General features: G+C 47.4%; 4 protein-coding genes across 5 annotated transcripts; all 4 read right to left on the bottom strand.

Moving 5' to 3' along the window:
- Positions 1–698: 698 nt before the first annotated feature.
- LOC109781579 (G-type lectin S-receptor-like serine/threonine-protein kinase At2g19130) lies at positions 699–3,722 on the bottom strand. Its single transcript, XM_020340171.4, has 2 exons — positions 1,210–3,722; positions 699–1,024 (listed from the first exon to the last, which is right to left on the bottom strand). The coding sequence occupies exons 1-2, from the start codon at positions 3,599–3,601 to the stop codon at positions 939–941; spliced, it is 2,478 nt and encodes an 825-aa protein (XP_020195760.1). The 5' UTR covers positions 3,602–3,722; the 3' UTR covers positions 699–938.
- Positions 3,723–4,951: 1,229 nt separating this feature from the next.
- Positions 4,952–8,995, bottom strand: LOC109781578 (G-type lectin S-receptor-like serine/threonine-protein kinase At2g19130). The gene has a single exon (XM_020340170.4). It carries the CDS (start codon positions 7,669–7,671, stop codon positions 5,170–5,172), a length of 2,502 nt encoding a protein of 833 aa, XP_020195759.2. The 5' UTR covers positions 7,672–8,995; the 3' UTR covers positions 4,952–5,169.
- Positions 8,996–12,268: 3,273 nt separating this feature from the next.
- Positions 12,269–13,135, bottom strand: LOC109781567 (uncharacterized). Its single transcript, XM_020340158.1, has one exon. The coding sequence runs from the start codon at positions 13,133–13,135 to the stop codon at positions 12,269–12,271; it is 867 nt and encodes a 288-aa protein (XP_020195747.1).
- A 642-nt stretch (positions 13,136–13,777) lies between these two features.
- LOC109781577 (G-type lectin S-receptor-like serine/threonine-protein kinase At2g19130) lies at positions 13,778–17,406 on the bottom strand. Of its 2 annotated transcripts, XR_002237329.4 has the most exons (3): positions 14,824–17,406; positions 14,453–14,615; positions 13,778–14,306 (listed from the first exon to the last, which is right to left on the bottom strand). XR_002237329.4 is itself a non-coding variant. In XM_020340169.4 (2 exons), the coding sequence occupies exon 1, from the start codon at positions 17,375–17,377 to the stop codon at positions 14,828–14,830; it is 2,550 nt and encodes an 849-aa protein (XP_020195758.3). In that variant the 5' UTR covers positions 17,378–17,406; the 3' UTR covers positions 14,340–14,615; positions 14,824–14,827. The 2 variants fall into 2 exon arrangements, 1 of the variants encoding a protein (XP_020195758.3); XM_020340169.4 differs by lacking the exon at positions 13,778–14,306 and having other exon boundaries at positions 14,340–14,615.
- Between the last annotated feature and the right edge of the window lie 451 nt (positions 17,407–17,857).

Genomic DNA, 17,857 nt, shown 5'->3' with positions numbered 1-17,857 from the left:
TAGAGAAAAGTAGGCCTTCCTCTGCTACGCACTCTAGATGGCGAAGTTGAGCTTGGCAGTGAGCAGGAGGAGGCTGCTCAGCCCCAATACAATGGGTTTAGTTTACAGGGATGATGTTATTGAGGTGCCCAAAGTTTGGCTTCCTGTTGGATGTCGCGAACGAGCTCGGCTTCTTGAGCTCACTAATCATCGCCAGGCCGCGCCATCTTGCCCAGCAACGCCTCTGCCGCCGCCGTCGCGCCACCCGGAAACCCCAAAGCCTCGGTGGTTACCAGGACCACGTTATCAGGACTACCCTGCCCCGAAAATCCGAAATACGTTGGGTGGGATTGAAGGCCCGGAAGGAGTGCGGTGACAGGAGCAGGAGGACCGGCGAGATCACCCACCGCAACTTCTCCTGTTTCCCGCGAGGCCTTCAGGCCAGTGTGAAGCCGGGAAGCCACACCACGCCTGATGGCGCCAATGCTGGACTCAACAAATCTGGTCCCAAGCTTGAGGTATACGCCTTCTAGCTGCGGCACAACTATCCACTATTCGCCGCATCCTGCCTGCATGCCCAATTTTTTCCACCTGACATTTGGTTGAATTGGGGATGAGCCCGGACGGCTGAATTCTATTCTACCGAGTGACTCATAGACAACGATCACTAGCCAAATTATACTATATCTGTGCTTGCACCCATTTTTTACAAGATCACGTGGACAACCAACCAATAATTTATTTAAAAAATACTTGTGCTTCTATGCACACCTCCAATCTTAAAGAGTGCCATCGACCTTTGATGAGAGTACAACAATATATCCTGAAAAACACAGTGTACCTTATCTCAGTTCATTTAGTTTCAGAAATGCTAATAGCGCCACTGGTATTTCATGCCATGGTTTAGACAATCACTGAAGGGAAACTCTGCTCCATGACTGCAGCAACCTATGTTCATGTCATGGGTGAGCTGCATGGTGTGGCGCACTGCCTCCATCATCTTTCAGTCCCCCCTCTTGTGAAGCTTGGTCCAGGTACCAATCGGCTACACGTACACAAAAAAGATGATGCAAGTCAGGCATGCTAGCACTGAATATTGACATACCATAGGCTTTTATCAGTATTATACCAAATGTAATCATGACACATCTCGCTGCTTATATTCTACAGTAGTATTTATAGTAAGCTATGCTTGGATTGGTATGTTTGTGCAAGTACGTTATTGCTTACATTTCGAGTGTGCACTCCCTGCAATAGCTTCAAGTAGTCTTGGCATTGGGGGTATGTTGACTTCAAGAAAACCTTCAAGATATTGAACTACTTCACCCATTGTGGGTCGATCAAACTCATGATCTTGAATACACCAACACGCAACCTTCAAAGCTCTTTCCACCTGGTCCAAATGGACATCATCGTGCAGATTGCTGTCCATCAAACTTCCCGCACCCCCCTGCAGTAGTTTATTTACGACTTGCACAGGGAAATAGACATCATCGTCATCGGTTGTACACTGTGTACCTGAGTTCCTCTTTCCTGATACAATTTCCAACAGAACCATGCCATAGCTGTATACATCGACTTTTGCTGTAATAAGAGTTCCACTAAGCCATTCAGGTGCAAGATATCCTATAGTTCCTCTCATTGTAGTGAGAACTCGACTAAAGTCCCTTCCAAGAAACTTTGCCATCCCAAAGTCTGCGATCTTTGGAGCAAATGATGCATCGAGGAGTATGTTCTCTGGCTTAATATCACAATGTATAATACAATCCCTGCAACTATCATGCAAGTAGGCCAGTCCTCTAGCAACTCCGATAGCAATTTGATACCTGATGCTCCATTTTAAGCCTGTAGCATTACTATGAAATAAATGGGCATCAAGAGAACGATTTTGCATGTGTTCATAGACAATCAGCCTCCTATCACCCTCGGTACAGAAACCAATTAGTTTAACTAAATTGATATGCTGAATGGTCCCAATTGATCTCACTTCAGCTCTGAATTGCTTCTCGCCTTGACGAGCACCATCAAGCCTTTTAACTGCTATTGCAGACGAGTCATTTAGAACCCCCTTGAATACAGAACCAAAACCACCTGTCCCTAGCTTCTCAGAGAAGTTTTTTGTTGCACGTTGCAAATCAGCATACCTGAACATGATAATGCCACCATCACCTTGAAGGTTTTTCATCCTGTGAGCACACATCCTCCTAGTCATCAGTAGAAAGAAGAGTGACAACAAACCAAATAGAGCAACACTTGCACCAACGGCACTGCCAATGATTATCCGTCGCCTGTTCCTTCCCAACCTTTTCACCTCTTTGTCGGCAAGGCGGAGGTAAAGAGTAGCTTGCTTATTGTTACCAATATCACCACATCGTTGCTGTTTCACATTGGTTAATTCATCATCCCAAACAAAACATCCGTTGTAACCATAGGAATACGCAGTGCAATTGCAGTTGCGCAGACAAACTTGTGCACATCCAGCTACATTTGTAGCATCTCCTATCTTGCGGCCATTGTCGGGCAAACCGACACATGGCAGGGAGTAGAACCTGTCTTGCATACTTGTGTTGTCGTTGATTCTGCAATCTAATTGGGCATTTCTCATGCAGCCGCCTGTTCGATCTTCTAGCTCCCAGTCATCAGGCGATCTTATGGAGAAGCCCTCCATACAGCTGCAGTAAGGAAGCTTGTCCTCGTCGCAGATTGTGAAAGGCCCACAGATGCCATACACATCACAATGGTCGTTGGGATTGGTGTGGGCTGGTACCCAATCCTGTGCACGCTCAACCCACAAGAGTATCTTGACTTGACCAGAGTTATTCAGCGCAAAACGCATGATGGTCGCGTCATCCAGCAAGGTATAAGTGAAGTACACCTCTTGTTCGTTGTTGACGAACGTAAAGTCAATCAACTGGCGGCCTGACATCTCTGGTATAGAACCAAAGTAGTGCCCGTTCCATTCTCCACTCGACCAGTATGGTATGGACGAGTTGAGTGCTGCAAGACTGAACCAGGCAGAACCGTTCTTCTCGTGCAACTCATAAACATACATCCCAGGAGCAGGGTCTATCATGTTCTTTCTGGAGACAAGACGGCGGTTCAGGCCGGTGACCTTGTCTCGGCCAAGCTTTGCGCCGGCGAGATGAGTATCCGTCGGGTAGTCAAAGCTTTGCCACAAGACATGGGAAGAGTTTGAGGTGCTTTGCAGGACGAGGTTACCGGTTTTCAGTAGCATGGCTCTAGTGCTGTTTGCTGTGGTGTTGGCCTGGGTAGACCAGATGATGGACTTGGTGCTCTGGTCTATGATGACTAGGTTTCCGTCGCCGGAGATTGCGAGCTCCGGCAAAGTGACAGGCTTATCTCCGTTGGCCACCCACGCCGGAGTGAACTTTGGGACTGTGTTGAACCATACGCCCAGGTACCAGTTGGAAGCATGGCGCGAGGACTTACTGTTCGGTTGGAAGAAGCCCAGTGCGAACTTGCCGTTGCTGGAGACGAGCGTGTCCTTGCCGGCGAGTACCTGCCCAGCTGAGATGGTGTCCGTCGCGGCACGACAGGTGGGATTGCGCAGGGGGAGGAGCAGGAGGAGGCCGTAGGCGACGACGATGATCGGGTTCGGCATGGTGGTGCGAAGAAACTAGAGTTGCTGCTCTATTTCTTGAGACGTGGAAATGCTGCCTCGGCGTGCGGCACAACTATATGGTGTACGAAGGGAGCAAACTGAGCATGATAAGGAAGCCAGCCACACGACAGCAGCCGTTGGGGTACAGTAGAGTGCCGGCCGCCTAGTCGTCACGGCTTTAAAGGACCCGACTCCCGAGTACGACTGGCTTTAAAGGACCCGAATACGACTGAAATATATATACGTCGGCGGTTGTCTGAAGGTCCGATCATGTCTGGAGCTCACACATCGTGCCGTAGTCCTGGGGTGGAGAACGGGCCAAACCTGTGCTCGACGGCAGAGATTGCCTTCAGCCCTTCACCGGTGGGAGCTGGGACGTCACTACTCTATTAATTACTCCTAGGTACTACTCCCTCCGTTCACAAATGTATACGATTTTTTTTTTTTTTGAATAGGATGTATGTAGACATGCTTTAGTGTGTTCTTCACTCATTTCAGTCCATATGTAGTTAATATTGAAACATCCAAAACATCTTATATTTGTGAATAGAGGCAGTACTTATCAAGGAGTGTTCCACTATCTCTTGAAACTAAAGCCTGGGTCGATTTGTTTGGTCAAACAATTCTTGCCTAGGTGAAGTCCACTGCAGTGAAATTAAGGGAATTATCAGTTGTCTGTTTATGTGGTGAAAATATTCTGAAGTGAACGCTCACATGTGCATTGCTGGAAGTTTATGTACAAGAATTCTCTAATCAGAAGCTTGACTTTGAGGTTTGACCGATGGCGATTTTGGATTAAGGCCTTGAATTTATCAAGATTTATCTTAGGCGCAAAAGCAGATCAATAATAAGACACCAAATTTGAATGTGGGAAAAATATACTCAAGGGGAAAACCATGGGTGGCTGGGTGCATCATAGCGTGGCGAAGACCATCTCTAAGATGTTGGCAAATCACCTCGCCCCGAACCTGAAGATCTTGTCTCTGTGTTTTTCTCTCGAGAAACCGGCAGGAGCATTGCCTTTTCATATATAGAAGAAAAACAAAATGGACGCCTTATGTACAGGGTGACAAGTTTTTGGAGGGATCTTTGTCTCTGTTTGTTTGTTAGAGCACTTTCATCAACAAAGATGTGTTGAAGAGAATCTCCTTTGTACTCAAAATCTGATCTAGGATCTTCATCCCTCCGAAACGCCGACCCTTTACCTGAAGATTGGTATCACTAGGGCTTTGGGGATGGTTAGATGGCACCTTCCCAATACCCAGGAACTTTTGGAACTTAAGTTTTGAAGATGTGCCTTTAGACACTAACTTTTGAGAATGGATTAAAGTTTCCCTAAGCTCGTGCAGCATCCAAGCTACGGGAACACTATGTATTCTCTCCCAATGCCACATATAGTTGTTTTATCGATCAAATCGATACACTTGTACTACTCACACAAACGGTCTATCTTTCAAGTATATAAATATATTTTTAACAAATAGCAACTTCATTTCTGACACATGTAAATTACAAGTAATTCCATGGATTCCAGAATAGAAATACTCCCTTAAAAGTTAACATATTTATTAGGAGCATGTCGAATGCGAACTTCCCCTGCCGCTCATAGCTTGAAGCACCCTGGGCATCGGGGGCACACTGATCTCAGACAGCCCCTCGAGAATCTGAACTACTTCTCCCATCGTCGGCCGATCAAACTCATCATCTTGGATGCACCAGCACGCGACCTTGCAAGCCGTTGCAGCCTCATCCAGATTGACATCGCCATGTAACATGTGATCCACCAAGCTCCCGATGTCACTGCCTTCGAGAAGCTTCTGGGCAACGTTAACAGGGAAATAAACACCATGGTCACCGCCGCAAGAACATGGTGCCCAAGAATTTCTCCTCCCAGATATGATCTCCAGCAGCACCATCCCATAGCTGTAAACATCGATTTTTGTTGTGACCGCAACGCCGCTGATCCATTCAGGCGCGAGGTACCCCGCAGTCCCTCTCACCGTGGTCAGCACCCGGCTGAAATCCCTTCCCAGAAGCTTGGCCATCCCAAAGTCGGCGATCTTCGGAGCGAACGAAGCGTCAAGGAGGATGTTTTCTGGTTTGATGTCACAGTGTATGATGCAGTCTTGGCAGCTGTCGTGCAAGTAGGCCAATCCTCTAGCAACTCCGAGGGCGATTTGGTACCTGGCATGCCATGGCATTGTGGCATTGCTCTGGAATAAATGGAGATCGAGAGAACGATTTGGCATGTGCTCATAGACAAGCAATCTCCTACCACCCTCGCAGCAAAAGCCAATTAACCTGACTAAATTGATATGGTGAATGATCCCGATGGAGCTCACCTCCGCCCTGAATTGCTTCTCTCCTTGGTTAGCATGGTCAAGCCTTTTCACCGCTATGGTTGTCGAGTCACCCAGAGACCCCTTGAACACACTACCAAAGCTGCCTCCTCCGAGCTTCTCAGAGAAACTTTTAGTTGCGCGTTGCAAATCAGCATACCGGAACGCGATGATACCATTGACACCTTTAGCAATTTTCAGTGTGCCACCAGATAACTTTGTTCTGTTCCTCCAAATAATGATTAGTAGCACCAGTGCTGCTAACAAGCCTAACGAAGCAACAGTTGCACTGATGACGAGTATAACATTGGTTTTTCCTCTTCTGCTAGCCTGCTGACTGGGAAATTCTTTGGCAGCAAGGCGAAGGTAAAGAGTTTCTCCATTTGTGCTTGAACTGTCACTGCACTGATGCTGTCTCCAGTCAAGTAATTCGCCGTGCCAAGCAGAGCATTCGCCCTTCACAAAGGAGTATGCAGTGCAAGAACAGTCACCCAGGCAGATCTGTGCACACTCACCAGAACTAGCAGCAGCTGGCTTGCTATGATCATCATTTTGGGGCAATCTAACACATGGCATGGGGTAGAACCTATCTGTCGAAATTGTGCTTCTGTTGCTGCAGTCTAATGGAGTATTTCTCAAGCACCCACTGGTTAGATCATATAGTTTCCAATCCTTGGGCGATCTCACGGCGAAGCCCTTCATACAGTTACAAGATGGCAGCGTGTTGTCATCGCAAATGGTGGAAGGTCCACAGACTGCATAGACATCACACTGAGCTTTGGGCTGGGCAAACATCGGCACCCAATTCTGTGAGCTTTCTTGCCACATATTGGTCTTTGCCTGACCTGAGACATCCACATAATTACGGATGACCGTGGTTTCATCATGCAAGGTATACATGAAGTACTTCTCTTGATCGTTGTCGACAAATGTAAAATTCATAAAATAGCCGTTTGACATCTCTGGCATCAAGGCGAAGTATTGGCCGTTCCAGACACCGCTGTACCAATACGGTGTGGAAGAGTTGAGCGGTGTCAGGAGGAACTGGTCGAGGCCGCTGGGGTCTAACTCCTCATGGTATGCTCCAGTGGCTGGGTCGATCAAGTTCTTCCAAGAAACAAGGCGGCGATTGAGGCCGGTGACCTTGTCATACCCAAGCTTCGCCCCGGGCAAAAATGTGTCCGTGGGGTAGTCAAAGCTCTGCCAGAAAACATCTGATGGGTTTGAAGAGCTGTTCTGCAGGACGAGATTCCCAGTGTTCAGGAGGACAGCAATGGTGTCGGTGGCTGTGGCTCTTGCTTGAGAAGACCATATTATGGAGCTGCTGGACCGGTTCAGGATGACAAGGTTGCCATCCCCGGAGATCGTGAGCTCCAGCGAGGTGATGTTCTTGATCGGGTCGTCCCTATTTGCGACCCACGCTGGAGTAAGCTTGGGGACTGTGTTGAACCATATGCCCATGTACCAGTTGGAGTCGCTGCCGGTCTCGAAGAAGCCAAGAGCGTACCTGCCATTCCCGGAGACGAGCTTCTCGCCGCCGGCGAGTGGTTGGGCGGCGGAGATGGTGTCCGTCGTGGCAGAATTTGCAGGGGCGGCGGCGTGTAAGGTGAAGACAGTGAACACAAAGAGGAGGAGAGGCATGGTGAACCAAGGGAGAGGGAGAGGGGTAGCTTGCAGTTGGAGAGACCGCAACTGTTGTGTAGTAGGGTGGGTGCTCCGCTCGGCCGCCATGGCAAGAAATAATTAAGCGTGGTGAACTAGTAGTCAAGCACAACCGCCAAACCAATGGGGTGAAAAACGTCCCTGTGAAGATGTGAGATTCAGGCTTAATTTAGTGAGGAACTGCACAACTATTGGATTGGCAGTTTCGTCGAAAAGTTTGACACTCCGCCTGCCTCACGTCTAGTCTTTCTTCACCAGATCTAAGGCGTGGGATGGATACATGTCGCAGCTATTTTCCTTGATAGCGGAGCAAAAAATGTCAGTATGCTGTGATTGAAGATCTTCTTCAGGTCTAATTTAGCGATGAAGTGCACAACATCCACATCACGGCAACGATGTGGTCTGGGTGCTATACTCTTGACCAACCTGAAACAGTCTTAATTTAGCCATGTTTGTAGAATGCCAGAATGCATGTGAGGTGAGGTATGTCTACAACCAAAAAATATCCATTCTTGTCTTTGTCAGACAAACAAACAACAATACTTGCCGGCCTGCTGATTGCCACAATGGACGTAAATTAAGCAATTTTGGCTGTATACTTTTGGTGCAGATACATTTGTGAGCACTCCAAGTGTCCAACTGCTCTTGCGTTAGGTTTGACTGGCTAGCTGGTGAGCAAAGCTTACCAACTATTCCTCGAAGTCATCATTTATTTTGACGCTTGATATAGCCTGCAGGTTGCGCACCTCATACACAATTCTTGGATGGCTGTCCACATCTCTAAGGACAGTTTTATATGTATTCACTAGTTTTATATATCCAGTTTAAAAATAGTAAGTGAAAAAATGTTCACTTGTTGCAAAAATACAATATCCAGGGAAATAAAACATGTTAATGTGATTTTATTTTTTGAATGTATTTTTCTTTAAAATGGTCATGTATGTGGAAATGAAGTGTTCATTCGTTGCAATAAAAAATGTGCACGCATATGAAAATAAATGTTCATGTAATTTAGAAATTACTTTTGTATTTGAAACAATTTTTCTCATTACTTCTCAAAGAGATGCTCATGTTTAAAAAATGTTTGCATATACCAAGACAACATGTTCATGAATATATTTTTTATATTATTATATGTAAAAAATGTTCATGTATTTTTAAAAAGGTGTTCACATTTTTTTAGTTGTTAATGTTTCTCAAAACAAGCCTTTGTGCCAAATCCCGAAGAAAGCTCAAAGTGTTGTTTGATGAGGTAAAGGCTGCTCAACCCAATAATGCCTAGCTAGTCTTTTTTGCTCATCAAATAATATTCATGTGGTAGAGTAACACAAGGAAAAGATGAAAAATAATAAGGAAAAATGTAAGTAAATAGAGAAATAAAAAAATAAAAAAAAGAATTTTGGTTCTATCCTTTTGGTACATATTCATTTGTTAGTTCAAGCGTCGAATTGCTCTTGGGTGAGTTTTGATTAGCAAGAGTTGTGTATTGTGGGTGAACAAAGCTTTTCATCTCCAATTAAATAATGAGCTGACAATTGACGCACGCTCAGCTACGATTGCGATCACTATTTCGTTTGAGCTTCAGGGACAGATTTGCTTTGCTAGTGAAGTTGAATATGGAATCTGAAACAAACAACAATTTCGTTTGAGATTCAGGGACTAGATTCTGCTTTGTCAGTGAAGTTAAAACAAACAACTAGTTTGAACTAGCTTTGCCAGTGAAGCTGAATCTGGATTTGAGCCATTTCAGTGCAATTGCCTAAAGCACATCAAAGTGTACTTCAGTGGTAAAACTGATTCCGCAGGCCATAGAATCAGGTTTGCCAGTGAAGCGAATCCACATATGATTCGAATACAATCAAAGTTGAAACAAACATGGCCTAAGAAATAAGAAACACGACAAGGCCGGTCATGGCAATGACAAATTTCGAAGTTCTCGAATCAAACATGTTGCATGATTCACATGGTTTTAAAAAGAAAAATAGAAGGAAACTATTTTTTCTAAAATTTATTTTGGGGAGAAAATGGAGGGAAAAATATTATTTTAGATAAAGAACAGACTTGTTAGGTGCATGCTAAACTCGATCTTTCGGCAAGCCTGGATGTAAAACAGGTGATCAAAGCATCATCAGCTGGGGCTCTTTATCCTCCTTTGAGATCCTCGGCCCATGCACATGCCTGTTTCATGGTGGCGGGTCCTAATCCGCGCCAGATAGCAACCAAACGGGCACCCTGCATGTTAACGGGCTGGCCTAATTTTGGGCTTTTGTATTATTTGTTACCATCTGTTTTGTGAAGGTACTAGGGCCTACATCTTTTTTCTGGTTTTACCGTGTTTTCTTTTTACTTGTTTTAACTGTGTTTTGTGTTTTATTTTATTTTTAAATACAAGTACATTTAGAAACAGATAAAAAAATCACGAATTTTTTAAAATGGCAACATTTTTCAAATTCATGAACATTTTTTTGAATTCATATTATTTATAAACAATCTTGGACATATTTTAAAATAGTGAAAATAATTCAAATTAGGTAACATTTTTAAATCTCACAATCATTTGAATATTTTTTGAAATTTGGAATCTTTTTTGAAATTAATTACCATTTTGTAATTCACCAAAAGATTTTGAAACTCTGCAGCATTTTTAAAAATTTGGGATAAAATTTTGAATTCATAAACTTTTTTTAATCTTGAAACAGTTTAAAAATTATTGAAAAAATACCAAATATTTTAAATTTTTGTAAAAATATATTAAAATTGATGAACATTTTTCATATTTTTTATTTCGCTAAAAATAAAAAATAAAAAGGAAGAAGAAAAGAAACTAAAAAACACACTGGCAAACCACTCCAGCACTGGGCCGGTCAAATGCTCCGCATGGGGTTGCACGATTGGTGGTGGCTGGCCATCGCTCTACATATGTTTTTTTTCAGCACCATTGGGGTATTTGTGGTGGCGACGTGACGAGGGTGGTGCTGAGCATAGTCCGAGGAGAGCAAAGCCCGGAGAGTATAAATGACACAGTTTTGGTTCTGATCCCAAAGGTTCTAAATCCTACCTTACTCTCTCAGTTTCGACCCATTAGTCTATGCAACGTAATCTATAAGATTGCATCCAAAGTGATAGCCAACAGACTAAAAGTAGTTCTGCCTGACATAATTTCTGAAAATCAGTCTGCTTTTGTACCGGAAAGATTAATCACTGATAACATCATATGTGCATACGAGTGCCTACATTTCATGAAGAAGTCCAAATCCAAGACTAATAGCTTTTGTGCTCTCAAGCTGAACATGATGAAGGCATATGATAGATTGGAGTGGTCATATCTGAAGGCCATTATGAGCAAATTGGGCTTTTCTCAGCAGTGGATCACCACAGTAATGGGTATGGTTTCTTCAGTATCCTTTTCTGTTCTTTTTAATGGTGAGAAGCTCGAGTCTTTCAGACCTACCAGAGGAATCCGACAGGGAGACCCAATCTCCCCCTACTTATTCTTGATTGCAGTAGAGGGCATTTCATGCCTCCTGAAATCCAGATCACAGTCATCACTTGCAGGTATTAAGGTGGCCCCAACAGCCCCATCCATAAACCACCTTTTGTTTGCAGATGACAGCATGTTGCTTTTTAAGGCTAGTGTAGAGGGTTCGGTTGCAGTGTCAAACCTATTGGAGATTTATTGCAATGCTTCAGGACAGCGTATAAATAATGACAAATCATCAATCTTCTCTCTGCGGCAGCCGCCGGAGAGGCTCGACATGTTCCACATGATCCTGCACTCCGTCTGGCTCAGGAGGCTCAACTTCAGACTCGGCCACTAGCCAGTTCAGACTTCAGATCACTGATAATAGTAGACAGAAATTTAGAACACCCGGACTGGCGAATGATCCCCCCTCCTCCCTCCCCGGCAAGCGAAGCTGCCTCTCAGATCTCGTTCCTTCTCTCGTTTCTTCCCCCGCCGCCGAGCTAGCTCCACAGGAAGACGGAGGAGAAAATGTCACGCGGCGACCGCGGATGACTCCTCTGTCTCTCTTTCTGGAGATGCTTGCTTTCGAAGCCCACATGTGTCTGTCCTTTTGTGCGAGCGGATGGGCCATCTGGTACAGTTCCCCCCTAGCCCAAGTAGGCGATCGCGGTCCCTTATGTCTATAAAACACTGCCAGATAATGTGGCCCCTAATATTTTTCGTTCCGTGTAGCACACATCCCAATGAATATGGACGTCCAGGATAGCAGTACCCGGGTGCGTAAGCTCACCTGAATGATTTCGCATGTATCACTCGTGTGAGCCAGGGAGCTGCATATTGTTGAGGGCCGCTAGGAGAGCTGGGTCGATCGCCGAGCTTGAGGACGTTGACGGCCGCATGGAGAGGTTTTGGTTGTTGGTGCCATAAGCAGGGTACGCCTGCGGAGCCATTGGTGTTGGTGGGCGGGAACCAAGTAGACCTTGTGTAGGAGCTTGCCATGGGCGAGGCTGCCATGGCGTCTGAGGCTGCTGCCATGGGACGACAGAGTGCTGCTGCTGAAGCAGGTTGGCGCGCGTAGGAGCACCGGTCCAGGGGTTGAACTGCCACGGGTTGTCGCTGCGACCGCGTCCACGTCCGCCGCGTCCACTACCGCGACCGCCGCGGCGGCCGCCGCGGTTGTTGTAATTGGTGAAGCTTGTGTTGCTAGAGACCTGGCCACGTCCGCCCCCCGTAGCCAGAGGAGGGAGCGTGCTCGCCAGTCGCGCCCCCGGAGCCGGAAGGAGGAGCGCGTTCGTAGAGAACGCTGTTGCCGCTTGCCCAGAGCGCCGTGGACGCGGTGTTTTTGGCGTCGGTCTTCTTCTGATTCTCCTCCAGGATTAGTGCTGAGCGCGTCTGCAGGAACGTGGGGAAGGGAACCTGAAATGGAAGAAAAGAGCGGAGATGTGCAAAGTTGTCGTTGAGGCCGCGGAGGAGGGTGAGGACGAGTGTTTCATCGCTGATCGGTTGGCCAACGTCCACAAGCGCATCCGCGAGAGCCTTGAGTTTGGTGCAGTAGTCGCTGATCGTCATGTCGCCTTGCGGGGTATTACGGAACTCCGCCTCGAGCTGGATCGCCCGATGTTTCTTGTTGTCGCGGAAGAGGTTCTCGATGGCGTCCCAGATGGTGCGCGCCGAAGATCCAGGGCGCATGACGATGCCGAGAAGATCGGCGGAGATGGAGCCATAGATCCAGGAGAGGACCGTATAATCATCGCGGCCCCAATCAGAGGTGGGCGAGGTGTCGGAGGGTGTAGCACCGTCCTTGCTGACGACATGGGAGGTGAGGCCATAGCGGCCAAGGGCGACAAGGAACAGCTCGCGCCAGTTGGTGTAGTTGGAGGCAGCGAGGTCTAGGGTAATGGGAACATGGATTTTGATGGAGGTGGCGTAGGTGGAAGGGCTAGGTGCTGAGGTTGCGTTTGCTTTGCCGGTGTCGGTGGCTTGTTGATTGAGCTGGGTCTCGCGGGCGTCAAGAGCGTTGGCACGCTCGTTCAGCTCTTTTTCCTTGGCGGCGATCTCTTTGGGAGTCATGGTGATGGAGGTTCAAGGCTAGGGTTTGGAGAATACGAGGTTGGAAGAGGAGGGAGGCTAAGGATCGAGGGTCAAGCTGATACCATGTAAGATAACAGTATCGGGCTGCAATTGCACGCCTCGATTGATTTCATTGATCAACATATATACACGTACAGACTTGCAATACAAGTTAGCTTAGCTAGGTCGGTTTGAACTATACATGGAAACCGACAGTCTATCACGATCCTGTCATTCTATCCTACTCGGACATGTTGCCGTATTCTCATCTAACACCCCTGAAAGTTTGACCCTTCGAAATTGGACTATTTACATCACCAAACAGTAACAAACAATTTGCACTGAGAGGGCAGTAAGAACATCAGAAAACATCTGTTAATTTGCCACTGGTTTTCATCCACTAGTGGCAGTAACACGTCCACTCAAAAGACAATCAATAGCCTCCCTTGGTTAGTCTCAAAACTAGCCCATTTTCAGTTTGTTAAATTCAGGCAAGTACTCCCTCCATCCCAAATTAAGACTCAACTTTGTACTAGCTTTAGTACAAAATTTAGTCACTTGTATTGGTGTTCCTGTCTCTGCTGTATTGGTGTTGCCCATTGTCAACTTATTTTAGGTTCAGGAAACTGGCAAACAAAAATATTTTAGGTTCATGAGCAGTAGTATTATATTCTAGGAAGACGAGATGACGTCGCTGCCATGCCCATTGGTCGTGCAGCTCATCACTAAGTTAAGCCTAACACCCGATCCTAGATCGCCAATGGAACATCTTTTCCCTCCACTAGTTAATTTGATGGTTGTACTTGAATAGCTACTTAACTTCACAATGCTTTTCTGGCAAGAACCACCTACGTTCCTGCTACATCTGCAGTCTCTCTCTGCAACTGCAAGCTCGCCTTCTCCTCATCTTTGTTTTCACCGCAATCTTCCACCTACACATCGGTGTGACAAGCTCTGCTACGACAGACACCATCTCAGCTCGCCAACCACTTGGCAGCGGCAACAAGCTCGTCTCCCGGAACGACAGGTACGCGCTTGGCTTCTTCGAGACTGGTACATGGACATATATGTTAGACCAGGTGAATGCAAGCCACCGTTAACGGCCGTTCGCGGTCGCCGTCTCCCACTTGCCATGTGGCCCTGACTGGTGGGGCCGGGACATCAGGGTTCACTGTTAAAACGCGGTCAATTGATCGGTTAGTGCTTTCTGCAACGTGGTTACTGAAAATCGGTGTTTTCAGCAAACCTTTATGAAAATGGTGGTTTTTGGCAGCAATTGTGATGATACATGGGCATATATGTGGATAGAAAGCTCACAATTGCAATTATAACATGCTGCCATCTTGAAATTGTATGAAGGGCTTCACCGTGAGATCACCAGAGGACTGGGAGCTAGATGATCGAACCAGCGGGTGCTTGAGAAATGCTCCATTAGACTGTAGTAGCAACAGAAGTGCAAGCTCAACAGACAAGTTCCACTCTGCCATGTGTGAGATAGTTGTGAGAATAGCATCGCAAGCATTCATTGCTAATTGCTATGAAAATTCTCAAATTCCCTTATAACAAAAGGTTCTCAAATCAATATACTTGCCTGCTGTATCATTTCAAACCATGTCTATAGCAGGTTAGGTGCTAGAGTAAATAAATGGGTTAGGCGAGTTCAGTTTAAAGAAGAAGAAAATGGTTACCAGGTCAGGTGCATGCTGAATTTGATCTTCCGGCGATAGCTTCAAGTAGCTTAGGCATCGGAGGGGTGTCGACTTCAACAAGACCCTCAAGAATCTGGACTACCTTGCCCATCGTTGGCCGTTCAAACTCCCTGTCCTGAATGCACCAACAGGCAACCTTGCAAGCCCTTTCAACCTCGTCGATGATGACATCACCGTTTAACCTATCATCCACGAAGCTCGTGACATTTCCCTCGAGAAGCTTGCGTGCCACCTGGATGGGGAAATAAACAATGCCATCACCACTGCTGCCGCATTCTCCGTTCGCGTTCATCCTCCCCGATATGATCTCCAGTAGCACCATCCCATATCCATACACATCGACTTTGGGTGTGATAGCCACTCCACTGATCCATTCAGGGGCAAGGTACCCAATTGTGCCCCTGGTTGTGGTCATGACCCGGCTAAAATCCCTTGTCAGAAGCTTTGCCATCCCAAAGTCAGCAATCTTAGGAACAAACAATGCGTCCAGAAGTATGTTTTGCGGCTTTATATCACAGTGTATGATGTAGTCCAGGCAGCTCTCGTGCAAGTATGCCAGCCCCCTCGCAACTCCAAGAGCTATTTGGTATCTGGTTCTCCAATTCAGAGTTTTGGCACTGCTCCTGAACAGATGGGCATCAAGGGAACTATTTGGCATGTGTTCATAGACAAGAAGCTTCTTGTCGCCCTCACAACAAAAACCAACTATTTTGACTAAATTTGTATGGTGGAGGATTCCAATTGAACTCACCTCAGCCCTGAATTGCTTCTCTTGTTGATAACAACCGTGAAGCCTTTTCACGGCTATAGTGGTCGAATCATTTAGTGACCCCTTGAACACAGAACCAAAACCACCTGCCCCAATCTTCTCCGAGAAATCTCTAGTTGCACGCCGCAAATCGCTGTATCTGAATGAAACAAGCCCACTACCACCATGGATTTTGTCTAATGTTTCACTGTACCTTTTGTTCCTCCTGGTCCTGCGTAGCACTACGATGAGTACCAAGATACCCAGAGCGTTGAGGCCTGCACCAATGGCACCTAAAATGATAACTACATTGTTGTTTTTCCGAGTCCGGAACTCTTTTGCCGCGAGGCGGATGTGAAGAATTTCGCCATCACCGCTGGAAGCACCATCAATCTGGTGGTGTTGTTTTACATTCAGCAATCCACCATGCCACATAGAACAGCCACCACTTCCAAAGGTATATGCACTGCAAGAGCAGTTGCTCAGACAGACCTGCTCGCATTCGACTGCGCTGGCGACATGTCCAACGGCGCTGTGGGGATTATAGGGCAATCTGACGGACGGCATGGCGTAGAACATGTCAGCCATGCCAACCATGGTGCCGCTGCTAATGCTAGCACAATTCAGCTGAGTGTTCCTCCTGCATCCGCTCGTGCTCCGATCATCAAGGTCCCAATCCTCAGGCGAACCCACGGAGAATCCCTTCATGCAGCTGCACCGCGTCGGCGCGTTGTCGTCGCAGACCGTAAATGGCCCGCAGGCGGCGTGTACCTCGCACTGCGCGGTGGGGTGGGTGTAGACCGTCGCCCAGTTCTGCGTAGCCTCGTGCCAGGCCAACACCTTCCTCTGCCCGGACACGTCCAGGAAGCTGTACATGGTGATCGTTTCGTCGAGCAGGTGGTAGGCGAAGGACACCTCCCGGTCGTCGTTGACGAACGTGAAGCCAAACAGGTGGCGGGCGGTCATCCCCGGCACCGAGCTGAAGTACCCGCCGTTCCACTCCCCGCTGGACCAGTACGGCACGGACGAGTCCCACAGCATCTGGACGACGCCGCTGCGGCCCAGCTCCATGGAGTAGAGGCCCAGAGCCTGGTCGATCCGGTTCTTGCTGGAGACGAGGCGGCGGCTCCGGCCGGTGACCTTGTCCAGCCCGATGGTGGCGCCGGGGAGCAGAGTGTCCGTGGGGTGGTCGAAGCTCTGCCACAGCACGTCGGAGGCGCTGCGCAGGACGAGGTTCCCGGTGTCCAGGAGAAGGAGGACCGTCCTGTTGTTGCTGGCTGTGGCGGCGGCTTGGGTGGACCAGGCGACTTTGCCGTGGTCCACGATGACGAGGTTGCCGTCGCCGGAGATCGTGAGCTCCGGGGAGGCGGCGCCTGTCACCGGGCTGCCTCCCCTGTTGGCTACCCACACCGAGGTCAGCTTGGGAACACGGTTGAACCATATGCGTAACTGAGTGCTGTTGCCGCCGGAGCCGGAGGGTTTGCTGTCGCTGCCTGGGATCTGGATGAAGCCGAGCGCGAACTTGCCGCCGCTGGAGACGAGCTTGTCGCCGCCGGCGAGCAACTGGCCTGGCGAGAGGGAGTACGTCTCCGTGGACGCGGAGCTCGCGGGAGCGTGTAGGGCGCAGAGCAGGGCGAGCAGGACGGGGAGAGGCATGGCGAGGCGAGAGCTGTTGAGGTGAGGACGGTGCGTGGGGATTGAATTGTCAATGGGACGCGGGACAGACATCCGCTCTGCTCGGGTTGGACGGATGCTCACGAGTCTTTTTTTGAGGATTGACTTCATCGGTGAAAATGGCAGTTGGCAACTTGTGCTGCCCTTTTGGGCTGTTCGCGGAACGCTCCTTTTTTTCATAGCGTATGTGCGTGTGATTATGTAGGTATGTGTATGTAAACATTTTCGTTTATACGGTGTTAACTTTAAAAAAATTACTACATCCTTCATCTCATAATGTAAGACGTTTTTTCACACTACACTGGAGTCAAAAAACATCTTAAATTGTGGGATAGAGAAAGTACCTTTGTATCAAAATGTCAGCCGCTTTTTTATTTTGTATAGGGCATAAAAAATGCCCTATATTTAGTTACAGAGGGAGTATAATGAAACTTTTCTCCGATGGTCTGCTATTTGTTTTCCAAAAAACATGTCATGCAATGAATCTCGACGTCATGGAATCGATGACAATTTTACGGCTTGTTCCTCTCTTGGCGGAGCTCGACCGGCATATAGAAGCAGGAGAGGCACGGCCAACGAACGAGGTGTTCA

The sequence above is a fragment of the Aegilops tauschii genome, chromosome 2 (genome assembly GCF_002575655.3).
Source record: "Aegilops tauschii subsp. strangulata cultivar AL8/78 chromosome 2, Aet v6.0, whole genome shotgun sequence".
Lineage (NCBI taxonomy): Eukaryota > Viridiplantae > Streptophyta > Magnoliopsida > Poales > Poaceae > Aegilops > Aegilops tauschii.
This window is presented reverse-complemented; position numbering and strand designations above follow the sequence as displayed.

Coding starts and splice junctions, on each gene's coding strand:
- LOC109781567 (XM_020340158.1), bottom strand. CDS start 13,135: ATGACTCCCAAAGAGATCGCCGCCAAGGAAAAAGAGCTGAACGAGCGT.
- LOC109781577 (XM_020340169.4), bottom strand. CDS start 17,377: ATGAAGTCAATCCTCAAAAAAAGACTCGTGAGCATCCGTCCAACCCGA.
- LOC109781578 (XM_020340170.4), bottom strand. CDS start 7,671: ATGGCGGCCGAGCGGAGCACCCACCCTACTACACAACAGTTGCGGTCT.
- LOC109781579 (XM_020340171.4), bottom strand. CDS start 3,601: ATGCCGAACCCGATCATCGTCGTCGCCTACGGCCTCCTCCTGCTCCTC. Junction 1,025..1,209: donor AGGGAGTGCACACTCGAAAT/GTAAGCAATAAC, acceptor GTGTACGTGTAG/CCGATTGGTACCTGGACCAA.